The sequence below is a fragment of the Anomaloglossus baeobatrachus genome, chromosome 1 (assembly GCF_048569485.1).
Source record: "Anomaloglossus baeobatrachus isolate aAnoBae1 chromosome 1, aAnoBae1.hap1, whole genome shotgun sequence".
Classification (NCBI taxonomy): domain Eukaryota; kingdom Metazoa; phylum Chordata; class Amphibia; order Anura; family Aromobatidae; genus Anomaloglossus; species Anomaloglossus baeobatrachus.
Window position 1 is genome coordinate 291298833 of NC_134353.1, and position 26336 is coordinate 291325168.

Sequence of the window (26336 nt, forward strand, 5' to 3'; positions counted from 1 at the left end):
GAGTTCGGCCCAGTGGATCCACCTCCTGGGTCTGCCCGACCGCCTGGCCCTGACAGCATGTGTGTACATGCGAACTGCGGGAGGGGGCGGAGCCAAGCGAGGAAGTGTCGGGCTCCCTGCACACATAGCCAGGGTAAATATCGGTTAAGTAAGCAAAGCACTTTGCTTGGTTACCCGATATTTACCTTGGTTACCAGCGTACATGGCTTAGCGCTGGCTCCTTGCACACATAGCCAGGGTAAATATCGGGTAACTAGGCAAAGCACATTGCTTAGTAACCCAATGTGTACCCTGGTTACGTGTCCAGGGAGCCAGAGAGAGCATGCGCAGCGAAATCCTACGGATTGTGTTGCTCAAAAAACGTTACATGCTGTGTTCCTTCCGTCCAGCGGAAGCAACGCAGCATCGCCCAGCGGAAGCAACGCAGGTCCCTCACTTGCAATCCGTCGTCTATACAAGTCTATGGGAAGCAGTGGAATCCGTTAACGGATTCCGGTGTTTTCCAAAACGGCGGATTGCAACTGAAGGAAAACAACGCAAGTGTGAAACTAGCCTAAGTCCACGTCGGCATAGAGTTGATTATAATAGAAGCGGGGGTCTGGGGGTAAGACCCCCAGATGGGGGGAGTGCAGGGGGGGGCTCTTGGCCCCCCCTTCCATGAGTTTAGAGGACGGAAGGAAACATCGCCATGCCCACCAAACAAGCCATCACGCCCACTAATGAAGCCGGTCACACCCACAAATCCCTCTACCCACTGGGATCTAGCCACAACCGTACCGCCACCGCTGCTTCAATCTCCCGTCCTGTGGCATGTCCGCTCTCGTGCGGCGCCATGTCCGAGCGGGAGATGGAAGCAGCTGCAAAATCAAAGGTGAACAGTAGAAAAAAAAAGTCACACTCACCTGTCTGCAGACTCCCGGTGCCATGTCCACTCCCAGCTTCTCTTCCCGTTACCGCCACCCTCGCTCCGGCTGTGTGCCAGCTCCCAGGCACATCCGGTGGCTGCAGGACCTGGCGGTGGATCACCTGATGCGGCACCTGACGCATCAGCTGATCGTAAGGCTACTTTCACACATACGGCGCTTTGCAGAAAAAACGCAACCGTTTTTTTTTTGCCGCCGGTTGCGTTTTTTTCTGCATAGACTTGCATTAGCGCCGTATTGTGCCGCATGGCCTTGCGTTGCGTCCGTTTTTTGCCATATGCAGCATATTTAGCCCATGCAGCGGCCAGATGGAACGTTCCCTGGCACATTTTTTTGTGCGCGATTTACAATGCAAGCCTATGGATGCTGGATGTGGCGTCCTGCGTCAAAAAACGCATCCGGCTGCCGGATGCGTTTTTTATTGCACTGCGCATGCTCAGTATCAAGACGCATCCGTTAAAAAACGGACAGGCCGCATGGAAAAACTTATGCAACGGATCCGTTTTTTTCGCCGCATCCGTTGCATAGGTTTTTGAGCCGGATTGAGCCGCACTGCAAAAAACCAATGTGTGAAAGCAGCCTAAGTCTCGCGGTGACGCCGGCTTTTTACCACCCGGCCGGCTATCAGCTGATGTCATCAGGAGACTTCATCAGCTGATTACCGGCAACTCCTGCAACGATCGGACGGGATCAGACTCCCCAGAAATCAGCACATAAGCGAGTTTTTTTTTTTTTTTTTTGCACTGATGCATCAGCTGATTGTATAAACGGCTTTCATACAATCAGCTGCTGTGTCGTGTGATTCACATCCTTGAACCTGACACATCATCTGATAGCTTTGCCTTCGAGCAAACCGATCAGATGATGTTGGATCCAGATTGGACGGCACGGGACCCTTGACCCAGGATTACTGCGGAGGGGGGTTCTTTATTTCAATAAAGCTGGAGTTAGTAATTGTGTTGTGTTTTATTTCTAATAAAAATATTTTTATGTGTGTTGTGTTTTTTTTAATCTTTACTAGAAATTCATGGTGGCCATGTCTAATATTGGCGTGACACCATGAATTTCGGGCTAAGGGCCAGCTGATAATATACAGCTAGCCCTAACCCCATTATTAGCCACCGAGCCACCCGTGACCAGGGCAGGTGGAAGAGTTGGTACAGCGCCAGAAGATGGCGCTTCTATGAAAGCGCCATTTTCTGGGGTGTCTGCGGACTTCAATTTGCAGCAGGGGTGGCAAGAAAGCTTGGGCACCCTGCACTACGGATTCCAATCCCCAGCTGCCTAGTTGTACCTGGCTGGACACAAAAATTAGGCGAAGCCCGCGTCATTTTTTTTTAATTATTTCAGAAAATTCATTAAATAATTAAAAAAAAGGGCTTCCCTATATTTTTGGTTCCTAGCCGGGTACAAATAGGCAGCTGGGGGTTGGGGGCAGCCTGCTGTACCTGGCTAGCATACAAAAATATGACGAAGCCCACGTCATTTTTTTGGGGGGCAAAAAACTCCTGCATACAGTCCTGGATGGAGGATGCTGAGCCTTGTAGTTCTGCAGCTGCTGTCTGCTCTCCTGCATATACTAGTGGATGGAGCATGCTGAGCCTTGTAGTTCTGCAGCTGTCTGCTCTCCTGCATACACTATTCGATGGAGGATGCTGAGCTTTGTAGTTTTTCAGCTGCTGTCTGCTCTCCTGCATACACTATTGTATGGAGTATGCTGAGCCTTGTAGTTCTGCTCCCCCTGCCTCTCATTCCATCATACAGTCCTGGATGGAGCATACTGAGCCTTGTAGTTCTGCTCCCCCTGCCTCTCCCTCCAGCATACAGTCCTGGATGGAGCATGCTGAGCCTTGTAGGTCTGCAGCTGTCTGCTCTCCTGCATACACTAGTGGAGAATGAAGAACATATTGAAGAAGGAAATGATATCAGACCTTTTTTCTTTTTTTTTTTTTCAACAATCTTTAATGGCATTGTTCACTGATAAAAAAACGCATAAAAACGCAGTGAGCAAAAACGCAGCAAAGCGCAGCAAAAAATGCACCAAAACGTGGTAAAAAAGTGTGCAGTTTTTGCAGCGGGTGCGTTTTTGTGCGGTTTTTGCCGCAAAAAAACACACAAAAACACAGCGTGAAAAAAACGCAGTGTGTGAACTTAGCCTAAATATGCCTTTCGGCATAGATTTAAATGAAAGGAGGAAAGGTACGTGCCTTTTTTTTATTGTGTTTCTGCAGTGGAAATGTACTACAAACACAAGTAATCCACACATGACTTGAAGCATACAAAAAAAAGCTGATTTAAAAGACAACATGCCAAGAAGAAAGAAAAAACTGTTGAACAAATGTATGTAAAAACCGCAAGTAACAAAATCCAGCTAATTGGTCCAACATCAAAAAATACACCACATACTCATGCTGAGAACTTAGCCTTTAGGATATATTTCATTATCCCACAAAGTTCTCTATTTACAACACATTTCATAATATAAGTGAACTCAGGAGAATTAACAAAGTCCTAGTGTTTCCAACTGGAAGTATGTTCAGAGAAGCCTCAAGTAATGCAACATGAAATATTCTAATATCAGCTTTTCTTAACTGACATCAAAATACACATATATGATAGATAGAAGATACAGTAACACAGATACATTACATCTACTTACTTTCCCAGCAGTAGCCATGTTACACTTCTTTTCTCAGACCTCTCCTGTGATGAATGTAAAGTTCTGTCCTAACACTTTTCAATCACTTATACTCCAAGTCACACCTCTTAGTCCCCCCCCTGCCCTCCTACCTGGGTATGTGCCTGGCCCTCCTCCTTTGAAAATGCATTTCCAGAATTGCAAAGCAAAATGCTTATCCATTTGTGTAGAACTAGTGGTAGGATAGTTATGAAGCACACAAAATATAAACATCCTTTAACATTTGTATGTATACTCCTTTTCCTTATATGTGAACTTTCTTAAGATTGCTTCTAATGTACTTGCAGTCAGGGCCGGCTCCAGGTTTTTGTGGGCCCCGGGCGGAAGAATCCCAGTGGGCCCGATAAACATGCAGAAACACACACATACACAGATACGTACATATACATATTTAAAGACAAACTCACAAAATACATATAAACAGACAAATCTATACAGTCATATACACTGACATACATAGATACACATCATACATGCATACAAACAGACACACACAGCTCTGCTGCATACAGACACACACACTGCTCTGCTGCATACAGACACACACTGCTCTGACGCATACATACGGACAGACACACACACACTGCTGCTGCATACATACAGACACACACATACTGCTCTGCTGCATACATACATACAGACACAGCTCTACTGCATATATAGACACACACAGCTCTGCTGCATACAGACACACACTGCTCTGCTGCATACATAAAAACACACTCACACTGCTCCGGCGGTTTTTCCTCTTTTGAAAAAGCCGGATGCCCAATATTCAATCTCGTATTCACTGCTTCCCCTGCCAACCGGCGCCTATGATTGGTTGCAGTCAGACCCGCCCCCACGCTGAGTTACAGCTATCTCACTGCAGCCAATCACAGCCGCCGGTGGGCGGGTCTATATCATGCAGTACAATAAAAAAAAAACGGCGTGTGGTCCCCCCCAATGTTGATACCAGCCAAGGTAAAGCCACACGGCTGAAGGCTGGTATTCTCAGCATGGGGAGCCCCACATTATGGGGAGCCCCCCAGCCTAAAAATATCAGCCAGCAGCCGCCCGGAATTGCCGCATCCATTAGATGCGACAGTCCCGGGACTCAACCCGGCTCATCCCGAATTGCCCTGGTGCGGTGGCAATCGAGGTAATAAGGAGTTAATGGCAGCAGCCCATAGCTGCCACTAAGTTCTAGGTTAATCATGGCAGGCGTCTCCCCGAGATACCTTCCATGATTAACCTGTATGTGAAAGTAAATAAACACATACACCCGAAAAAATCCTTTATTTGGAATAAAAGACAAAAAAAACCCACCCTCTTTTACCACTTTATTAAAATCCCCAAATACCCCTCCAGGTCCGGCGTAATCCACACAAGGTCCCGCATCCAGCTCTGCTACATGAAGCTGACAGGAGCGGCAGTAGAACACTGCCGCTCCTGTGAGCTCCATGTAGCAACTGAAGTGAATCGCGCTGTCAGTGGGGACGTCACTGAGGTAATGCCGGTGTGTGTGTGTGTGTGTGTGCAGTGATGATGGGTGCGGTAGCTCCGGTGTGTGTGCGGTGAATATGTGGGCGGTAATGTCGGGATGTGTGCGGTGAAGATGTGGGTGGTAATGCCGGGATGTGTGCGGTGAAGATGTGGGCGGTAATGTTGGGATGTGTGTGGTAATATTGGGATGTGTGCGGTGAAGATGTGGGTGGTAATGTCGGGATGTGTGCGGTGAAGATGTGGGCGGTAATGTCGGGATGTGTGCGGTGAAGATGTGGGTGGTAATGTCGGGATGTGTGCGGTGAAGATGTGGGCGGTAATGTTGGGATGTGTGCGGTGAAGATGTGCGCGGTAATGTCGGGATGTGTGCGGTGATGTCGGAATGTGTGCGGTGATGTCGGAATATGTGCGGTAATGTCGGGATGTGTGCGGTAATGTCGGGATGTGTGCGGTGATGTCGGGGTGTGTGCGGTGATGTCGGGGTGTGTGCGGTTATGTCAGGGTGTGCGCGGTAATGTTGGGATGTGTGCGGTAATGTCGGGGTGTGTGCGGTAATGTCGGGATGTGTGCGGTAATGTCGGGATGTGTGCGATGATGTCGGGATGTGTGAGGTGAAGATGTGGGCGGTAATGTCGGGATGTGTGAGGTGAAGATGTGGGCGGTGATGTCGGGGTGTGTGCGGTGATGTCGGGATGTGTGCGGTGATGTCGGGATGTGTGCGGTGATGTCGGGATGTGTGCGGTGATGTCGGGATGTGTGCGGTGATGTCGGGATGTGTGCGGTGATATCGGGATGTGTGTGGTGATGTCAGGATGTGTGCGGTGAAGATGTGGGCGGTGATGTCGGGGTGTGTGCGGTGATGTCGGGGTGTGTGCGGTGATGTCGGGATGTGTGCGGTGATGTCGGGATGTGTGCGGTGATGTCGGGATGTGTGCGGTGATGTCGGGATGTGTGCGGTGATGTCGGGATGTGTGCGGTGAAGATGTGGGCGGTGATGTCGGGGTGTATGCGGTGATGTCGGGATGTGTGCGGTAATGTCGGGATGTGTGCGGTGAAGATGTGGGTGGTAATGTCGGGATGTGTGCGGTGAAGATGTGGGCGGTGATGTCGGGATGTGTGCAGTGAAGATGTGGGCGGTAATGTCGGGATGTGTGAGGTGAAGATGTGGGCCGTGATGTCGGGGTGTGTGCGGTGATGTCGGGATGTGTGCGGTGATGTCGGGATGTGTGTGGTGAAGATGTGGGCGGTGATGTCGGGATGTGTGCGGTGATGTCGGGATGTGTGCGGTGATGTCGGGATGTGTGCGGTGATGTCGGGATGTGTGCGGTAATGCCGGGCTGTGTGCGGGGATGTTGGGATGTGTGCGGGGATGTCGGGATGTGTGCGGTAATGTCGGGCTCTGTGAGGGGATGTCGGGATGTGTGCGGTAATGTCGGGCTGTGTGCGGGGATGATGAGGGCTCTCTCTCTCTCTCGGCTAAAGAAAAATTAACGAAACGTGACCTTTATTATTACACTTTTTGCAACGCAAGTGTGAAACTAGCTAAGGGATGGCAGCCACAGTTTCCTGCCGAGGACTGCGGTTCCCGAAACTCGGCCCGGGGGCAGCAGAACTGAAGGAGAGTGGGCAGGGCCCGGGGGCAGCTGAAGTGACGAGGCTGAGTGGGCACCCCAGCTCTCCAGGGCCCCGGGATTTGCCTGGGTATGCCAGGTGCTGACGCCGGCCCTGCTTGCAGTGATATATTGTGTTGTTACAGACAATAAACACATTGTATAGCTAGAAGATATTTTTTTCTAGTAAACCATTTGCATTATGTAGGGGGTAAGAAGAAGACTGTACTGTTCACAAGTCCAGTAATCATCCACCAGAACGGATCTAGCAGAAATCTGTTAGCAATGAAGTTGTGAAAACACTATTTTTGTCCTTTTGGAAAAAAATTGATTTTGGACCACTCAAGTAGATCAATACAACTCAAAGTTCAGGTCACTCAGGCAATGTTCCATTAGCCGCTGAAATGTTTCAGGTGCATTTGAAAAACCAAACGGCATCTTGTTGAACTCGTAGAATCATATAGGGAGGATGAATGCCGTAGTCTCCTTGTCGTTCTCTTCTGGCACTTGCCAATACCCACTGGCTAAGTTGAGGGTGGCAAAGTACTTAGCACAACTCAGAGCAGACAGTAACTCTTCGATCTGGGGGAGAGGATAGGCATTTTGTATTGTGGTCTACATACTATGTATGGGGTTATAATTCTGAAGGGAGGACTATGGGGTCAATTGTACTGTGTGGAGGGATGTAGTGGTCATTATATAGTGTGGAGGGCTGTGGGAGCCATTAAACTTTGTGTATTCAATTTGGTAGCCTCATAATGTGTGTGGGGAAAATGTGAAGACATCATACTGTGTGGTGGTCACTGTAGGGGCATCATAATGTGCTTGCGAAGACATATTACTGTTTTAGAGGAATTGTGACAGCTTAATATAGTGTTAGGGGCACTATGAGGGCTTCATAATTTGCTGTGGGCATTGTGGAGTCTTGAAACTGTGGGGTTACTGTGGGGGATTTCAATAAGACAGTATCATACGTATGTTTGTGGGTCATTTTTTGGGGCATCATATTCTATTGGGACAATAAAAGTGGTATAATGGTGGATGAGAACACCATGGGGCTTTAATAAGGGCAAAAGTACTGTGTTAGGCGGGCTTTGCACACTACGACATCGCAGGCCGATGCTGCGATGCCGAGTGCGATAGTGCCCGCCCCCGTCGCAGCAGCGATATGTGGTGATAGCTGGCGTAGCGAAAGTTATCGCTACGCCAGCTTCACACACACACTCACCTGCCGTGCGAAGTCCCTGTGGCCGGCGACCCGCCTCCTTGTTAAGGGGGCGGGTCGTGCGGCGTCACTGCGACGTCACACGGCAGGCGGCCAATCAGAGCGGAGGGGCGGAGATGAGCAGGATGTAAACATCCTGCCCACCTCCTTCCTTCCGCATATCCTACGGAAGCCGCAGTGAGGCCGGTAGGAGACGTTCCTCGCTCCTGCGACTTCACACACAGCGATGTGTGCTGCCGCAGGAGCGAGGAACAACATCGGACCATTGCGTCAGCGTAATTATGGATTACGCCGACGCTGTACCGATGATACGATTACGACGCTTTTGCGCTCGTTAATCGTATCATCCAGCCTTTACACACTGCGATGTCGCATGCGATGCCAGAAGTGCGTCATTTTCAATTTGACCCCACCGACATCGCACCTGCGATGTCGCAGTGTGCAAAGTGCCCCTAAGTGCAGCAATACATGTACCTCCCATAAATTTAAAAGGTGGGAGGTATGCTCTTCTGTGATTGTACAATTGTATCACTTAAAGGGCGCTTTACACGCTACAATAAATCGTACGATGTGTCGGCGGGGTCACGTCGTAAGTGACGCACATCCGGCATCGTAAGTATTATTGTAGAGTGTAAAACCTCCGTGCAATTGCGATTGAACGAAAATCCGTTCATCGCATGCACGTGGTTCATTTCTCAAAAATTGAACGTGCGGTTGTGCAATGTTCCCGAGGCAGCACACATCGCAGAGTGTGACACCCCGGGAATGTTGAATGACAGCTTCCCTCCGTCTGCGGCTCCCGCCGACAATGCGGAAGGAAGGAGGTGGGCGGGATGTTTACGTCCCGCTCATCTCCGCCCCTCCGCTTCTATTGGCCGGCTGCCGCGTGACGTCGATGTGACGCCGAACGTCCCTCCCACACCAGGAAGTGGACGTTCGCCGCCCACATCGAGGTCGTATGGACGGGTAAGTACGTGTGACGGGGGTTAATTGTTTGTGCGGCACATTCAACAAATTGAACGTGCCGCACATACGATGGTGGTGGTTACGATCACATACGATAACGTATGCAGAATCGTAATGTGTAAAGCAGGCTTAAAGGGTGCTTTACAAGCTACAAGATATCTAACGATGTGTCGGCGGAGTCACGACGTAAGTGACGCACATCCGGCATCGTTAGTGGTGTTGTATAGTGTGACAGCTACGTGCGACTGCAATTGAACGTAAAACCATTCATCGCATGCATGTCGCTCAGTTTTCATATATTGCACGTCGGGTTGTTCAATGTTCCCAAGGCAGCACACATCGCAGTGTGTGACACCCTGGGAACATTAAACAGATCTTACCTCCGTCCAGCGGCTCCCGCCGGCAATGCGGAAGGAAGGAGGTGGGCGGGATATTTACGTCCCGCTCATCTCCGCCCCTCTGCTTCTATTGGCCGGCTGCTGCGTGACATCGCTGTGACGCCGAACGTCCCTCCCACTCCAGGAAGTGCATGTTCGCCGCCCACATCGAGGTCGTATGGAAGGTAGGTAGGTGTGACAGCTTTTAATCGATTGTGCGGCACAGACAAAAAAATTGACCGTGCCGCACATACGATGGGGGCGGGTCACATCGCATATGATATCGTATGCGAAATTGCAAGGTGTAAAGTAGGCTTAAGCCCGCTTTACACGCTGCAATATATCTTACGATGTGTCGGCGGGGTCACGTCATAAGTGACGCACATCCGGCATCATAAGTTACATTGTAACGTGTGACAGCTACGTGCGATTGCGACTGAACGGTAAAACGTTCATCGCATGCACGTCATTCAATTCCTAAAAATTGAACGTTAGGTTGTTCATCGTACCCGGGTAGCACACATCGCACCGTGTGACACCCCGGGAACGATGAACAGATCTTACCTGCGTCCAGCGTCTCTTGGCCGGCAATGGGGAAGGAAGGAGGTGGGCGGGATATTTACGTCCCGCTCATCTCCGCCCCTCGGCTTCTATTGGCCGGCTGCCGCGTGACGTCACTGTGACACCGAACGTCCCTCCCACTCCAGGAAGTGGACGTTCGCCACCCACATCGAGGTCGTATGGACGGGTGAGTACGTGTGACGGGAAATATTCGTATGTGCGACACGTTCAACAAATTGAACGTGCCGCACATACGATGGGGGCGGTTACGATCGCATACGATATGGTATGCTAAATTGTAACATGTAAAGCAGGCTTAACATATGTGTTTGGGATAGTGTGCAAAGTTAATAACCGGTTAACAGAGATCCATTAAAAAATGTAGCTGTAGTAAGTGACCCTTATATGGGTTGTCCGCCTAACTTATTTTACCAAATATTTTGGGAACAAGATTTTTTAGTACTTATTAATTTATAGGTATTACAGGATCAGTACCAATCTATTCTTTTATGAAACTACACTGCACAACATTACTGTTCTCAATATACCAGTTGATGGAAGTGTAGCGCCCCTGAGACACTCAGAGCACTACAAGGAACTGCATCCACTTGGGGATGCAGGGCCTACCCCCTGGGACCTGGAGTACCAGTGCCGATACCACCAAAGCACAACCAAAATCCGAGTTCTTCACTCCACACCGGGCATAGAGGGTTAACCATGTAAGGGGACGATCGCCATGGAAATGAACGAGTCCCTTGGATTAGCCAGCCTAGTGAGAGGGGTCAGCAGTCAGTAGAGAGTCTAGTGAAGTGTGGCACACAGGAGAGGTGTGTGGACGTGCCTGAGCTGGGTCTGAGCAACAGTGACCCGGGGGCACAGGAGAGAGGTCGCCAGGTCGGGTATTGGAGATACCGCTGGGATCGGAGCTCGCACGGGGCACAGGGCCCTAGATCAGGCACCAGTTCTACACAGCTTAATAAATACCTGCCCGGTGAGGACACCTTCACGGACTTCACTGAACCAAATAATCCGGGGGCATCAGCAGTAAACTAGGATCGGGGTTCGGACACTTACCTCTCCACAGGATCCACACTGCCTGCCATATGGAAAAAAAGACTGTACCCCAAAAGGGACAGTCAGGCCACAAATGCTCCACGCTACGGGGACCCAACCAACAGAGAATGCCGGGGACAGAGCAACCTGGGTCACTACATTGGCACTGATATTCCAAGGGACCTGAACCGGTCCAAGTGAGTAGAGACTGTTAAAGACAACCTGGTGTGGTCTCTGTTATTATTCTTTATTATCTCCCAGGCACGGCCCTACCTGTAGAGGGCCTAATACCATTGCTGCAATCACCACCAGCTCTGGGAGTACCCACATTTAGCAGCGGCGGTTCTCTATCCTTAACCACAACCCACAGGTGGCATCATATGACATTAACTCTATTCACCCCTGTAAATATCCCCTTTTACAAAAGAAGCCCCAGGGCACAGGACCGGGCAACGGCCACCAGAGTGACATTACCATTTGTTACCGCCCGGGACCGAGTACCCCCTTCCCTGGGAGCGGCAGCTTCTTTTTGCTGGTGTCATGAACAGGATACGGACAAGGCCCGTTAACACAGGTGACGTGTGCCTTAAGGAATCATATTTAATGGACTGTTTGTGTAAAGACTGCCGCCATTTTAAATGCTGAAAAATTGGCTGCGCCATCACCGTGCCTAAAAGAGCGCGAAACTACAAAAACACACAAATAGAAGCCCCGCCCATGAGTCCTGAGAGCTTGGGCGGAAGTCGGAAGTAACTGGACCCGGAATCTCCCAGAGTCCCCCAGTCCCAGCGAGAGTGGTGAGATATAACCGAGGGGGACTGGCAAGATGGAGGCGCAGGGAGACGGCTGTGCCTCCAGATGCGGCTGCAGATGATCCCGCAGATCGAGGACTGGCGCTCGGAGATGATGGGGGTAGTGGTGGCTGTGCAAGCCCAGGATGCATGGGCTCTGCACGAGAAGCGGCATTAGGAGCCGGTAGGCGTGGCAACCTCCTCAGCCCCACTAGTCCCCATGGCATTGGACCCTGTACTACCACTGCCCGCTGACCCGCTCGTATCTCCGGAGCTGCCACTCACAACCAGACCAGGCCGCAACGCCACTGTCCATGGCCAGACCAGACCAGGCCACAATGCTTCCTTCCACAACTAGACCAGGTTAGGCTGCAGTGAGCAGCCATGGAAGACCTGACGACCAACAGAAGAGTCGCCGGTGACCAGACCGAGCAGAGATCCGCTGATGATGATCCGGATGTGAACTGTTCAGGTTTGGGGAGCCTGAGGTTCGAGCGGGAGTACGGTATGGCTACTGCGGTACAGAGGGCTGTCATTGATAAGAAGGTCGAGAGAGCCTGCCAAGTCACCCTCCGGCAGCTAGCCCAGAAGCAGCAGGCTCGAGCTACCAAGAAAAGGCAAGTGGCAGCTCAAGATTTGCAGGAAAAGCAGAGCTTGCATACACTGTGGTAGCTGAACCAGGCTACCCCAGAAGTTAAAGTTTTATTTTTGTGTGTTTATTATTTTCCTTGAAAACTTTGCATAATCTGATAAGTTAACAATGAATAATTTCTGAAAAGTAACCTTAATTTCTACAAGATGATAATGCTGATCAATATGGACCACGGCTACAGGACTGGCAGCAGCCAAACACTTTTATTGTAAATAGTTGCACCAAGTGTGCCTCCCAGAGTAATACTTTTCACCATCAGGACATTGATACCACCCCCAAGGTGAGGAAGGTTAGAGGAAAGGTCTGGGATAGAGAAGGCCCAGACCTTGTCACCACCAGGACCAGTGACCTGCCTCATCAGAGGGTTTTGGGGAACCAGGACCTTTTTAGGTAGTGGGTTTATAGGGGGATAATTAAAATTTGCAATGTTTAAGGAATGAGCCTCCTCTGAGCGGGAAGAATGCTATGTCTGAAGTACTTAACTATTTTTTCTATTCCGTTTACAATAAAAACTCAATTTCACTTACAGCCTGAGGACTGCTGTGTTTAACCAAGGGGGAATTTAGCGCCCCTGAGACACTCAGGGCACTACAAGGAACTGCATCCTCTTGGGGATGCAGGACCTACCCCCTGGGACCTGGAGTACCAGTGCTGATACCACCAAAGCACAAGCAAAATCCTAGTTCTCCACTCCACACTGGGCATAGAGGGTTAACCATGTAAGTGGATGGTCGCCATGAAAAGGAATCCCTGGGATTAGCAAGCCCAGTGGGAGGGGTCAGAAGTCAGTAGAGAGTTTAGTGAAGTGTGGCACACAGGAGAGGTGTGCGGACGTGCCTGAGCTGGGTCTGAGCAACGGACACCCGGGGGCACAGGAAAGAGGTCGCCAGGTCGGGTATCGGAGATACCGCTGGGACTGGAGTACGCATGGGGCACAGGGCCCTAGATCAGGCGCCAGTTCTACACGGCTTGATAAATACCTGACCGGTGAGGACACCTTCAAGGACTTCATCGAACAAAATAATCCGGGGGCATCAGCAGTAAACTAGGGGTTCGGACACTTACCTCCCCACAGGGTCCGCACTGCCCGCCGTACAGAGAAGGAAACTGTACCCCAAAAGGGACAGTCGGGCCCCAAACGCTCCACGCTATGGGGACCCAACCAACAGAGAGTGCTGGGGACAGAGCAACCTGGGTCACTACATTGGCACCGATACTCCAAGGGGCTTGAACCTGCAACCCCTGGGTCCAAGTGAGTAGAGACTGTTAAAGACAACCTCATGTGGTCTCCGTTATTATCCCTCATCATCTCCCAGGCACGGCCCTACCTATAGAGGGCCTAACACCATTGCTGCAATCACCACCAGCTCTGGGAGTACCCACAATTTGCAGCGGCAGTTCTCTATCCTTAACCGCAACCCACAGGTGGCGTCACATGACATTAACTCTATTCACCCCTGTAAATACCCCTTTTACAAAAGACAGCAGCTTCCTCCTTCTTATTCAAATGTATTTGAGTCTTTCAGAAGTAAATACATTTGAACAGCGCACTGGGACTGGGCCCCGCCCCCGACGTGCAGCAACGTGAGAGATCAGCACCTTGCTGATGTCATCAGAGTGCTGCAGGCACCACACAGGGGACATCAGGCAGCGGTAAGCGCTCCATGGAGGAGCCGAAGAGACAGGTGTAATGAATGGGGATGAGTGGGGAGGGGCTGAGGACACATACCGGGGAACATTTGTGAAGGAACACAGCTTTGTGACAGGCAGAGGGGGAGTACTGTATTCCGAGGGAGGGGGGAGGCAGCAGTGTGTAGGGATAGGGCAGTGTAATTTGTGTGTGTAGGGGGTGATGAGGGTTGCATTGTATTGTGTGTGGGGGGAGGGGTAATGGAGGGTGCATTGTATTGTGTGTGGTGAGGGTGAAATGGGGGGGTGCAGTGTGTGTGTGTGTGTGTGTGTGTGTAGGGGGTGATGGGGGTGCATTGTGTGTGTGTGTGTGTGTGTGTGTAGGGTGTGATGGGGGATGCATTGTGTGTGTATGTGTGTGTGTAGGAGGTGATGGGGGGTGCATTGTGCGTGTGTATGGGGTGATGGGGGGGCATTGTGTATGTGTGTGTAGGGGGTGATGGTGCGGTGCATTGTGTGTGGGTGTGTGCGTGTGCGTGTGCGTGTGTGTGTGTGTGTGTGTAGAGGGTGATGGGGGTGCATTGTGTGTGTATGTGTGTAGGGGTGATGGGGGGTGCATTGTGTGTGTGTGTGTGTGTGTAGGTGGTGAATGGGGGGTGCAGTGTGTGTGTGTGTGTGTGTGTGTGTGTGTAGTAATGGGGGATGCATTGTAATGTGTGTTTGTGTATGGAGTAATGGGGGGTGCATTAAATTTGTGTATTTGTGTATGGAGTAATGGGGGGTGCATTGTATGTGTGTGTGTGTGTGTGTGTGTGTGTCAGAGCTGTGTGTGTGTCAGAGCTGTGTGTGTAAGAAGCAGTACTGTGTGTGTGTGTGTGTGTGTATATGAATTAGTGTGTCAGCTGTGTGTAAGAAGCAGTACTGTGTGTGTGTGTGTGTATATATATGAATTAGAGCAGTCTGTACAGCCCCCCCCCCAGAACTATATGGGTCCCCCAGAGCGCTATGTCACCCATCCCAGTAATGAGTACACCACCAGAGCTGTTTGCCACTCAGTAACGTCTATGCCCCCTGCCCCTCCTGTAATGTATATATTGTGGCCCCCAGCCCCTCCTGTGATGTATATACAGCAGTGCTGTCAGTGTGCACGGTATGCAGTCATGTCTGTTTGTGACAACCATCGTGAAACACAGCCACATGTCCTGAAGGAGCTGGACAGAAACAAGCGGGAGAGGTGAGTGAGGCTGCTGGCGACTTCCCCATATTAATACCTGTAAGGGCTCATGCGCACGTAACTGCTGAATATTCTGCAGTGATTTGACAGCACGTGTGCGTGTCAAATTGCTGCAGAAACACTGCATAATGAATGCAGTTTTTCTGTACAAAAAAAGCCGATTTCATGCGCTATGGCTGCTGCCCCCACCATAGACAGAGTGGGAGCTGCATCCATAGCGCACGGAATAATTGACATGCTCATTTTATGAACGCACAGATTTGGGTCAACATTTTCGCACCCAAATCGCTGCGTTCATAAAAGCAACCTGCGCATGTCTCATGCACAATCTTCATAGATTGTGCAGGGGACGCAGGACGCATGCATTTACACTGCAGTGCTATACGCAGCATAAATGCATCTAAGTACGCAATGTGCGCATCAGCCCTAATGCATCTGTATCTGCATGTATGTCAGTGTATATGACTGTGCATATATTTGTCTGTTTATATGTATTTTTCTGAATTTGTCTTCAAATATGTATATGTACGTATGCCTGTATGTGTATGTGCGTCTCTGTGTGTGGATGGGGTCCACTGAGACTCTTCACCCAGAGGCCACAAAAACCTGGAACATTGGGATCAATAAAAAATATGTGAGTAACTCTACTTTCTGTGTATAAGTGACGGCTGTGAGTTATCCTGGACTGTGTCTGTATTGTAGTACTGTAAATCTGAATGTGGCAGAACATGATAAGATAAATGTTCATTGGATTTATACCTAAATGCTACAATTCGCGCTCTACTGTTAAGGCTAAAAATGTTAACGTTATGGGGCCCGCACCAGATTTTCTGCCCTGGGGCCCCCACCAACCTTAATCTGGCCCTGAGCATAAGTATGAGATTTGTATACTTCTGGTCACAGTCTGACTAGACGTGTCTGGTCTCACTCAACTAATTTTCATTAATTAAGGCCACGCATGTCTAGTCAGCACATGACTGCATGTATGTAAATAGCATTCTTGTTGTTCAGTGACCTCCCACTCTCGCCGCCGCCACCAGGGAATACTGACCGTGCAGTGTGCAAGCTGTGAGAACTCAGACCCATCACAAACTTGATATAACCCCTTTAATGCTCCTAACATTAAAAAACCATATTAACCCTTAAATTTGCAGACAGCACAATAGTTTATTAACATAGCCCTGTATAATGTAATCTTACAAGTTCTGAACTGTTACATTTATACAGGATCAGGACTTATAAGAGCACAGCAATACATCAATTGAGAGCCACCAGAGGTACAGAAATACATCATTAGAGCCCCCGTCAGTATAGAAACAACATGCAAAACGTCATCAGAACAGAATACATTACCAGAACCACCATAAGTATAGAAACAAAGCATCAAAACGCTCACCAGTACAGAAATACAAAACAAGAACCACCATAGGTTCAGAAACAAAGCAACAAAGCCCTCATCAGTAGAGACATTCATCCTCAGAACCACCAGCAGTACAGAAATACATCCATATAACCCCTATCACTACAGAAACAGTATCAAAACACTCATCAGTGCATTAATACATAACAAGAATCAGTACATGGTACATAAATTGTAATGTCAGGTCAGCCCTGTATATATTTTTATTGCACGAACCTAGAACTTCCAGTATGTCCTTTACATTGGTAAGAAGATACTGGGAGTTGTAGCTATTAGTCATTATCAGGCCATGAAGGAACCATAGTACTGGTGAGAATTAGTCAGTATCACAAATATAGATTTACATTCAAGTACCTTATAGAACGTAGCACATCCCATCTCAGTGCCTGGAAAATGAAAGTGTTATAATGTCCCTGAATATAAATATCTGCCCTACACTCTGCTCCTGAATAAATAATTGCCCCTCACTGTGTTCCCTGCACAAAATATGACACTCACTCAGTCCCTCTTATTATACATGCCCTCCACACTACCCTCTCCTTTCCATACTGGGCCTTCTCTTTACAGTGTCATCTACACTGTGTCCCCCTATACTGCCCAGTCTCTATATTGTTCCCTGTCATCACACTTCCCCCTCCTTGCCATACTGTCACCACCTTGCTGTGGACTCACGCTATCCCCCAATGAAGCCTTTTCTACATTCCGCCTCCACCCACACTGCCCAGTTGTGTTTGCATTCATCCAGCCCACACCCTACCCAGTGTTTATTATGTGCCACCTCACATTTTTCTCATCCCATATGGTCTCATAATGACCTACGTAGTCATTACCACCTTTCTCCCCATACAGTGTCCGCACCCATCCCCCTTATCATACTGTGTCCACACCCATCCCCCTCTCTCCTCATACTGTGTCTGCAACCATCCACCTCACTTCCCATATTGTGTCTGTACTCATTCCCCCTCACTCCTCAGTGTGTCCACACCCATCCCCCTTCACTCCCCAGGCTATGACGGCACCAATCCACCCCTCCTCATACTGTGTCCGCTCCAATCTCCCCCACTTCTCAGAATGAATCCACACTCATCCTCCCTCACTTCCCATATAGCATCCACACTCTCATGCTCCCCATACTGTGTCTTTAAATTTAACCCATGGCTTCCCATTCTTCCCCTCCATTTGGTCCCCATACCGTGTCTGCACTTATCACCCCCTTGCTCCCCATTCTGGGTTCTCAAATGTCCCCCGTTTGCTCCAAAACCACACCCCCTCCCCCGTTTCTCCATCCCCTAATTACAGTCAATCTTTGGTGTCTTAAGCTCCATTGGAGCACTTTCCACCAGCTTTGTGCGTGTCTCTGTAGTGCCAAGGAGTGACGTAAGCAGCGGGATCAGCTGACCGAATCACACTTCTGACATCGCCAGGTCAGGGCTTCAATTATACAGGAGGTATACAGTTAGGTCCAGAAATATTTGGACAGTGACACAAGTTTTGTTATTTTAGCTGTTTACAAATACATGTTCAGAAATACAATTATATATATAATATGGGCTGAAAGTGCACACTCCCAGCTGCAATATGAGAGTTTTCACATCCAAATCGGAGAAAGGGTTTAGGAATCATAGCTCTGTAATGCATAGCCTCCTCTTTTTCAAGGAACCAAAAGTAATTGGACAAGGGACTCTAAGGGCTGCAATTAACTCTGAAGGCGTCTCCCTCGTTAACCTGTAATCAATGAAGTAGTTAAAAGGTCTGGGGTTGATTACAGGTGTGTGGTTTTGCATTTGGAAGCTGTTGCTGTGACCAGACAACATGCGGTCTAAGGAACTCTCAATTGAGGTGAAGCAGAACATCCTGAGGCTGAAAAAAAAGAAAAAATCCATCAGAGAGATAGCAGACATGCTTGGAGTAGCAAAATCAACAGTCGGGTACATTCTGAGAAAAAAGGAATTGACTGGTGAGCTTGGGAACTCAAAAAGGCCTGGGCGTCCACGGATGACAACAGTGGTGGATGATCGCCGCATACTTTCTTTGGTGAAGAAGAACCCGTTCACAACATCAACTGAAGTCCAGAACACTCTCAGTGAAGTAGGTGTATCTGTCTCTAAGTCAACAGTAAAGAGAAGACGCCATGAAAGTAAATACAAAGGGTTCACATCTAGATGCAAACCATTAATCAATTCCAAAAATAGACAGACCAGAGTTAAATTTGCTGAAAAACACCTCATGAAGCTATCTCAGTTCTGGAAAAGTATTCTATGGACAGATGAGACAAAGATCAACCTGTACCAGAATGATGGGAAGAAAAAAGTTTGGAGAAGAAAGGGAACGGCACATGATCCAAGGTACACCACATCCTCTGTAAAACATGGTGGAGGCAACGTGATGGCATGGGCATGCATGGCTTTCAATGGCACAGGGTCACTTGTGTTTATTGATGACATAACAGCAGACAAGAGTAGCCGGATGAATTCTGAAGTGTACCGGGATATACTTTCAGCCCAGATTCAGCCAAATGCCGCAAAGTTGATCGGACGGCGCTTCATAGTACAGATGGACAATGACCCCAAGCATACAGCCAAAGCTACCCAGGAGTTCATGAGTGCAAAAAAGTGGAACCTTCTGCAATGGCCAAGTCAATCACCAGATCTTAACCCAATTGAGCATGCATTTCACTTGCTCAAATCCAGACTTAAGACGGAAAGACCCACAAACAAGCAAGACCTGAAGGCTGCGGCTGTAAAGGTCTGGCAAAGCATTAAGAAGGAGGAAACCCAGCGTTTGGTGATGTCCATGGGTTCCAGACTTAAGGCAGTGATTGCCTCCAAAGGATTCGCAACAAAATATTGAAAATAAAAATATTTTGTTTGGGTTTGGTTTATTTGTCCAATTACTTTTGACCTCCTAAAATGTGGAGTGTTTGGTAAGAAATGTGTACAATTCCTACAATTTCTATCAGATATTTTTGTTCAAACCTTCAAATTAAACGTTACAATCTGCACTTGAATTCTGTTGTAGAGGTTTCATTTCAAATCCAATGTGGTGGCATGCAGAGCCCAACTCGCGAAAATTGTGTCACTGTCCAAATATTTCTGGACCTAACTGTAGTTGTCATGCCCTGATGGCGGCAGTGGATCTTGGAGTAATAATATTTTCCACAATTGGATGTGTTTACAAAGAATATCCCTGTGCTGAGATAATCTTATATACTGTATATGTGCCCCTGCTATGTACTGTGTAATGGCCATGTCTGACCGTACAGTGACATGGTTTGATCATACCACATCTCCTGGGTTGGAGAGGAAACAATAAAGTATACAGACATTACAGTGTGGTATCACAAATTATTATTTCTATGATGTAAAATATTTTTAAAAAAACAGGCAGAGAAATTAGCAGAGAAATTGATATAAACCTCAAAAAAATTATCAAATATGATCCTATGCTGTGCCATCTGTATACTCCTTTACATCCTCCCCCTGTCAGAAGATGTAGTATGATCAGACCATGTGCCTGTATAGTCAAACTTATACATTACACAATACATAACAGGGACACATTTATCAGATTATCTCACCAAAGGAGCATTTTATTTTAAACATCTAATTGTGGAAATTATTATTATTCTAAGATCTATTGATTAAAATCAACTTTAAAATTGACTTTGCTCAAGGAAAAGCCCCTTTAGGGCTCATCGCACGTAACTGCTGAATATTCTGCAGCGATTTCACAGCACATGTGCGTTTCAAATCGCTGCTGAAACACTGCATAATGGATGCAGTTTTTTTGTAGAAAAAAGCCGATTTCATGCGCTCTGGCTGCTGCCCCCACCATAGACAGAGTTTGAGTTGCATCCAGAGCGCACAAATAATTGACATGCTGCTTTTATGAACGCATGGATTTGGGTCAAAGTTTTAGCACCCAAATCGATGCGTTCATAAAAGCAACATGCGCACGTCTCATGCACAATCTTCATAGATTGTGCAGGGGACGCAGGACGCATGCATTTACACTGCAGTGCAATACGCAGCGTAAATGCACGTGAGTACGCAACGTGCGCATGAGCCCTTAGGCCATGTGCGCAAGCTGCATTTTTTGCTGCGTTTTTTGGGTGCAGTTTTGGTCCCAAAACTGCATGCATTTCCTTCCCCAGCACAGTCTATGAGATTTCAATTTTACTGTCCGGACGTTGCAGCTTTTTTTGGTCAAACAATAAGGTATCAACTGGGCACCAGTAATTCCATATCAATAAATAAATCCAATGTATGCTGGAAGTATCATGTGCAAAAGATATAACTTTGTTATTACAAAATCAAATGTGTACAATGTTAAAAACACTTAAAACCATCCCATAAGAATGGAATTGACAATGCTGTATCACTTTCACTATAATAAACATAGAATCAAGGATGTGTCCCGAGTACAATAATGGTTAAAAGAAAAAGGTTTTGGTACCGAGTTAGCCAGTTGAAAAATGATTGATTGCTCTCAGTGAGAGAAACAAAAATAAAATTTTGTAGTTCTGATACCTTTTAATGGCTAACTAAGATAAAAATAAAATATGATGTTATAAAGCAAGCTTTCGAGACATCTCAGGTCTCTTCCTCAGGCATGGTATGACAAAATAGCTATTTTGTCATACCATGCCTGAGGAAGAGACCTGAGATGTCTCGAAAGCTTGCTTTATAACATCATATTTTATTTTTATCTTAGTTAGCCATTAAAAGGTATCAGAACTACAAAATTTTATTTTTGTTTCTCTCACTGAGAGCAATCGATCAGAGTACAATAATGATAATACATATGTATGTATGTATATATATATATATATATATATATAATATATATATATATATATATAGATGAACAGAATTCAAAGCAAATATATTGGCAATGGAAGAGCTGGGTTCCTTGGATGCGCTGAATGCCAGAAATATAAGGAGAGGACGCAGGCAATCCCCACGTGTTACGCCATCATGTTGATGGCTTCATCAGGGGCTGAATGACCATGTACACATATGGACGTATACATAATGACAGAGTAATTATGAATTAGTCAAACTTGTGTATGCATAATGATCAGATCTGCTGATTATACGGCTCTGCCGCATTAGAACGCCACATGACCGCCGCTGCATGGATCCATGTGTCTTCCCGGATGTCCTGGTACTTCAATATACAATGCACGTTCCGGGTAAGTATATGGAGCGCATTGCGTACCAAAGAACCGGAAGTTCAGATGTCACATGACCGTCTCCATTCTCCAGCAGTGAAATATAATACAAATGGTGGGGAAACATATAAGGGTGACACCCGTGGTTCGCGATAAAGGTTCCCCCTTAATAAGGGAATGAATATTCTATCACTTAACCATATATATGGATCTCTTGCAGACACGCTGTATTAAAAAATAAGGTTTTCCTATCCAATCAGCACTTGGCCATGTACCATACATTGTCGGCACATATATATTTCTTCAGATATTATACATGGATAACAATACAGTACAAGTTGTATAATTAACTATTGCATAACTGGCATATAGAGTACAGTCATGCCTATTCATTGCCTATTCATTATGACCTGATTTTGTAAAGTATATTACCTGATATATGGTCCAGGACATTGTAATGAATCCCACTATAGACAAACATACATGAAATCATTTTATCCATGAAATTAATATAAACAAAAATGATTTTATATGTATACCACATGGACCGCCAATTTAATGTATATATGCATGATAACAGAAAATATACTATATTGAACGTCCAATTGGACGGTTCAGTAGGCATTATCAGTGCTGATAATAATAACTGACCCTAGCAACACATAGTATTTAGTCAGATGTACACACAAGGTGAAGTGGGCTGTATTACTTTTTGTAGAAGCCAGTGAATAACAAATCTTTGTTTATACCCTTTGGGCTCACACAGTTGAGTTATATATCCACCTTGACTCAATTTGCAGGAGTTTTGGAGTGATATCCCCACCACTAATTGTGGGCACAAGCTTTTCAAGGCCCACTATCTTGACACCCCGTATTTTACATTTGTGGAGTTCAAGAAAGTGGGTAGCCACCATGGAAATTAATTTACCTTGTTTCAAATGTTTGTCGGCGACAGCTATGTCCGAAAAATGCTTTTGGATTCTTTTGCATAATTCTTGTGTGGTTTGTCCCACATACAGAAGTGAGCAAAGGCATACAGTATTAACACATAAATAACATTTCTTGTTTGTTAATTAATATAATCCTTGAGACGATACAAAGTATTACTATTTAGGTGATTAAATTTCCTTGTTTCAGACACATGTGAACAAATAGAACATTCTCCACATAGGAATGATCCTGTGAGTTTGATTCCTCCCCCAAGGTTGGAGACTGGTCTCAAGAAGTGGCTCTTACTAAGATGATCTTTCAAGTTTGGCGCTCTTCTTGCAGTCAATAGTGGTCTTGAAGATATTATATTATTGAGCCTAGGTTCAGTAAGTAAGATGTTCCAGTTTTTGCGTAGAAGCGGGTACAAATCTTGCCACTGTTTATTATACCTGGTGATCAATTGCACAAAGCTGTCTTTTTTTTTTTCTTTTTTGGTCTCAATAAGTCATTTCTGCTTGTGCAATTAGATCTGAAGAGAGTTTTGGAGATAATGCCAACTGGATATCCTCGTTGTAGAACCGTTGCTTGAGTTCCTGCAATTCCTTTTGGCTCTTATGAATTGCCCAAATGGTATTCACCTTTTAACATATGCTGGATGGAAACTATCACAGTGAAGTAGACTGTTTTGTTGCCGTATCCTTATGGTACAGTCTAGATGTGATGATGTTATTTTCTACCATTAGTTTCACATTGAGGAATTCAACCATAGTGGCCATCTTGGTGGTAAGATATAGATTACACATATTGTTGTTGAGATCTGAAATGAATCCCAAACAGCTCTCCTGGAGTCCAGACCAAAATAACAGAACATCATCAATAAATCTGAAACACCATATTGCATGAGCTTGAAATAACCTATGGGGATAAACTTGTGGCCCCTCCCACCACCCTAAAATAGGTTAGTGTAAGAAGGGGCACAGCGGTACCAGACAGCTGTTTGAAACACGTTCTGTAAAAAACAAAAATAATTATGGTGCAAAATGAAGGACAAAAAAGCCAACAACAGCTGGTTATGTTTGTTGTCATTATCTTCCATCTGCTCCAATGCTTCTTTTACTGCCAATAGCCCTAGTTGATGGGGTATGCTTGTATAAAGCGCTTCTATCTCAAGGTACACTAGTAATGTACAGTTAGGTCCAGAAATATTTGGACAGTGACACAATTTTCGCGAGTTGGGCTCTGCATGCCACCACATTGGATTTGAAATGAAACCTCTACAACAGAATTAAAGTGCAGATTGTAACGTTTAATTTGAAGGTTTGAACAATAATATCTGATAGAAATTGTAGGAATTGTACACATTTCTTACCAAACACTCCACATTTTAGCAGGTCAAAAGTAATTGGACAAATAAACCAAACCCAAACAAAATATTTTTATTTTCAATATTTTGTTGCGAATCCTTTGGAGGCAATCACTGCCTTAAGTCTGGAACCCATGGACATCACGAAACGCTGGGTTTCCTCCTTCTTAATGCTTTGCCAGACCTTTACAGCCGCAGCCTTCAGGTCTTGCTTGTTTGTGAGTCTTTCCGTCTTAAGTCTGGATTTGAGCAAGTGAAATGCATGCTCAATTGGGTTAAGATCTGGTGATTGACTTGGCCATTGCAGAAGGTTCCACTTTTTTGCACTCATGAACTCCTGGGTAGCTTTGGCTGTATGCTTGGGGTCATTGTCCATCTGTACTATGAAGCGCCGTCCGATCAACTTTGCGGCATTTGGCTGAATCTGGGCTGAAAGTATATCCCGATACACTTCAGAGTTCATCCGGCTACTCTTGTCTGCTGTTATGTCATCAATAAACACAAGTGACCCTGTGCCATTGAAAGCCATGCATGCCCATGCCATCACGTTGCCTCCACCATGTTTTACAGAGGATGTGGTGTGCCTTGGATCATGTGCCGTTCCCTTTCTTCTCCAAACTTTTTTCTTCCCATCATTCTGGTACAGGTTGATCTTTGTCTCATCTGTCCATAGAATACTTTTCCAGAACTGAGATAGCTTCATGAGGTGTTTTTCAGCAAATTTAACTCTGGTCTGTCTATTTTTGGAATTGATGAATGGTTTGCATCTAGATGTGAAGCCTTTGTATTTACTTTCATGGCGTCTTCTCTTTACTGTTGACTTAGAGACAGATACACCTACTTCACTGAGAGTGTTCTGGACTTCAGTTGATGTTGTGAACAGGTTCTTCTTCACCAAAGAAAGTATGCGGCGATCATCCACCACTGTTGTCATCCGTGGACGCCCAGGCCTTTTTGAGTTCCCATGCTCACCAGTCAATTCCTTTTTTCTCAGAATGTACCCGACTGTTGATTTTGCTACTCCAAGCATGTCTGCTATCTCTCTGATGGATTTTTTCTTTTTTTTCAGCCTCAGGATGTTCTGCTTCACCTCAATTGAGAGTTCCTTAGACCGCATGTTGTCTGGTCACAGCAACAGCTTCCAAATGCAAAACCACACACCTGTAATCAACCCCAGACCTTTTAACTACTTCATTGATTACAGGTTAACGAGGGAGACGCCTTCAGAGTTAATTGCAGCCCTTAGAGTCCCTTGTCCAATTACTTTTGGTCCCTTGAAAAAGAGGAGGCTATGCATTACAGAGCTATGATTCCTAAATAGTGATGAGCGAGTACTAAAAAGCTCGCGTGCTCGAAGCTCGGGCCGAGCCTCCCAAGATACTCGTGTACTCGGGCCGAGCAACGAGCCCAATGTTATCCTATGGGAGACCCGAGTATTTTTGTGAAATGACCCCCCGGCAGCATGTAGAAACCCTAAAAATGTCACAAAAGTCTCAGAAGAGTGCTCAAATGACATGGCAACAGCATGGGGAAGACCCCTTGAAGCATTTATCACTCAAAAGTCACAGCTGTGAACAATTTTGTCCGCGTTTCACGCCATTTTTACGGACTCACCAGAAAACCTTCCAAAATGACCCCAAAATGATTTTTCATGGCAGAAATGTTAAGGGCACATACCCAATAGTGAGATAGAGCTGGTGTATGTTACTTTTTGAGATTAATACATAAAAGATTTTACGTGAAAACATTGTGTGGCACTCCGATGTCCCTGAGAAGAGACGTACATGAAGGCCTCTTGAGTCTAATGTGCCCATTTTGAGGAAGTGAGTCTTTGTAGTATTTTCCTTTGCCAGGGCAGTCCAAAATTGTGAGGTTCACCAATGCCCCTGCATACAGACGTGCATGATGGCCTGTAAACCTGAAGTGCCCATTGTAAGGAAGTGGGTCTATTTTAGTATAGCCCTTTGCCAGGGCAGCCAAAAATTGGGAGGCTCCACGTTGTCCCTGGATAGAGACGTGCATGATGGCCTGTAAACCTGAAGTGCCCATTGTAAGGAAGTGGGTCTATTTTAGTATAGCCCTTTGCCAGGGCAGCCAAAAATTGGGAGGCTCCACGTTGTCCCTGGATAGAGACGTGCATGATGGCCTGTAAACCTGAAGTGCCCATTGTAAGGAAGTGGGTCTATTGTAGTATAGCCCTTAGGCAGGGCAGCCAAAAATTGGGAGGCTCCACATTGTCCCTGGAT

General features: G+C 46.7%; 1 protein-coding gene across 1 annotated transcript in view; it reads right to left on the bottom strand.

Annotated features, from left to right (window-relative positions):
* LOC142311972 (alcohol dehydrogenase 1) overlaps window positions 1–26336 on the bottom strand; it is a 490686-nt gene that overhangs the window by 190705 nt on the left and 273645 nt on the right. The window contains exon 3 of the mRNA XM_075350839.1: window positions 3583–3609. Coding sequence (XP_075206954.1) covers window positions 3583–3609 — 27 coding nt within the window. The remainder of the gene's footprint in view (window positions 1–3582; window positions 3610–26336) is intronic.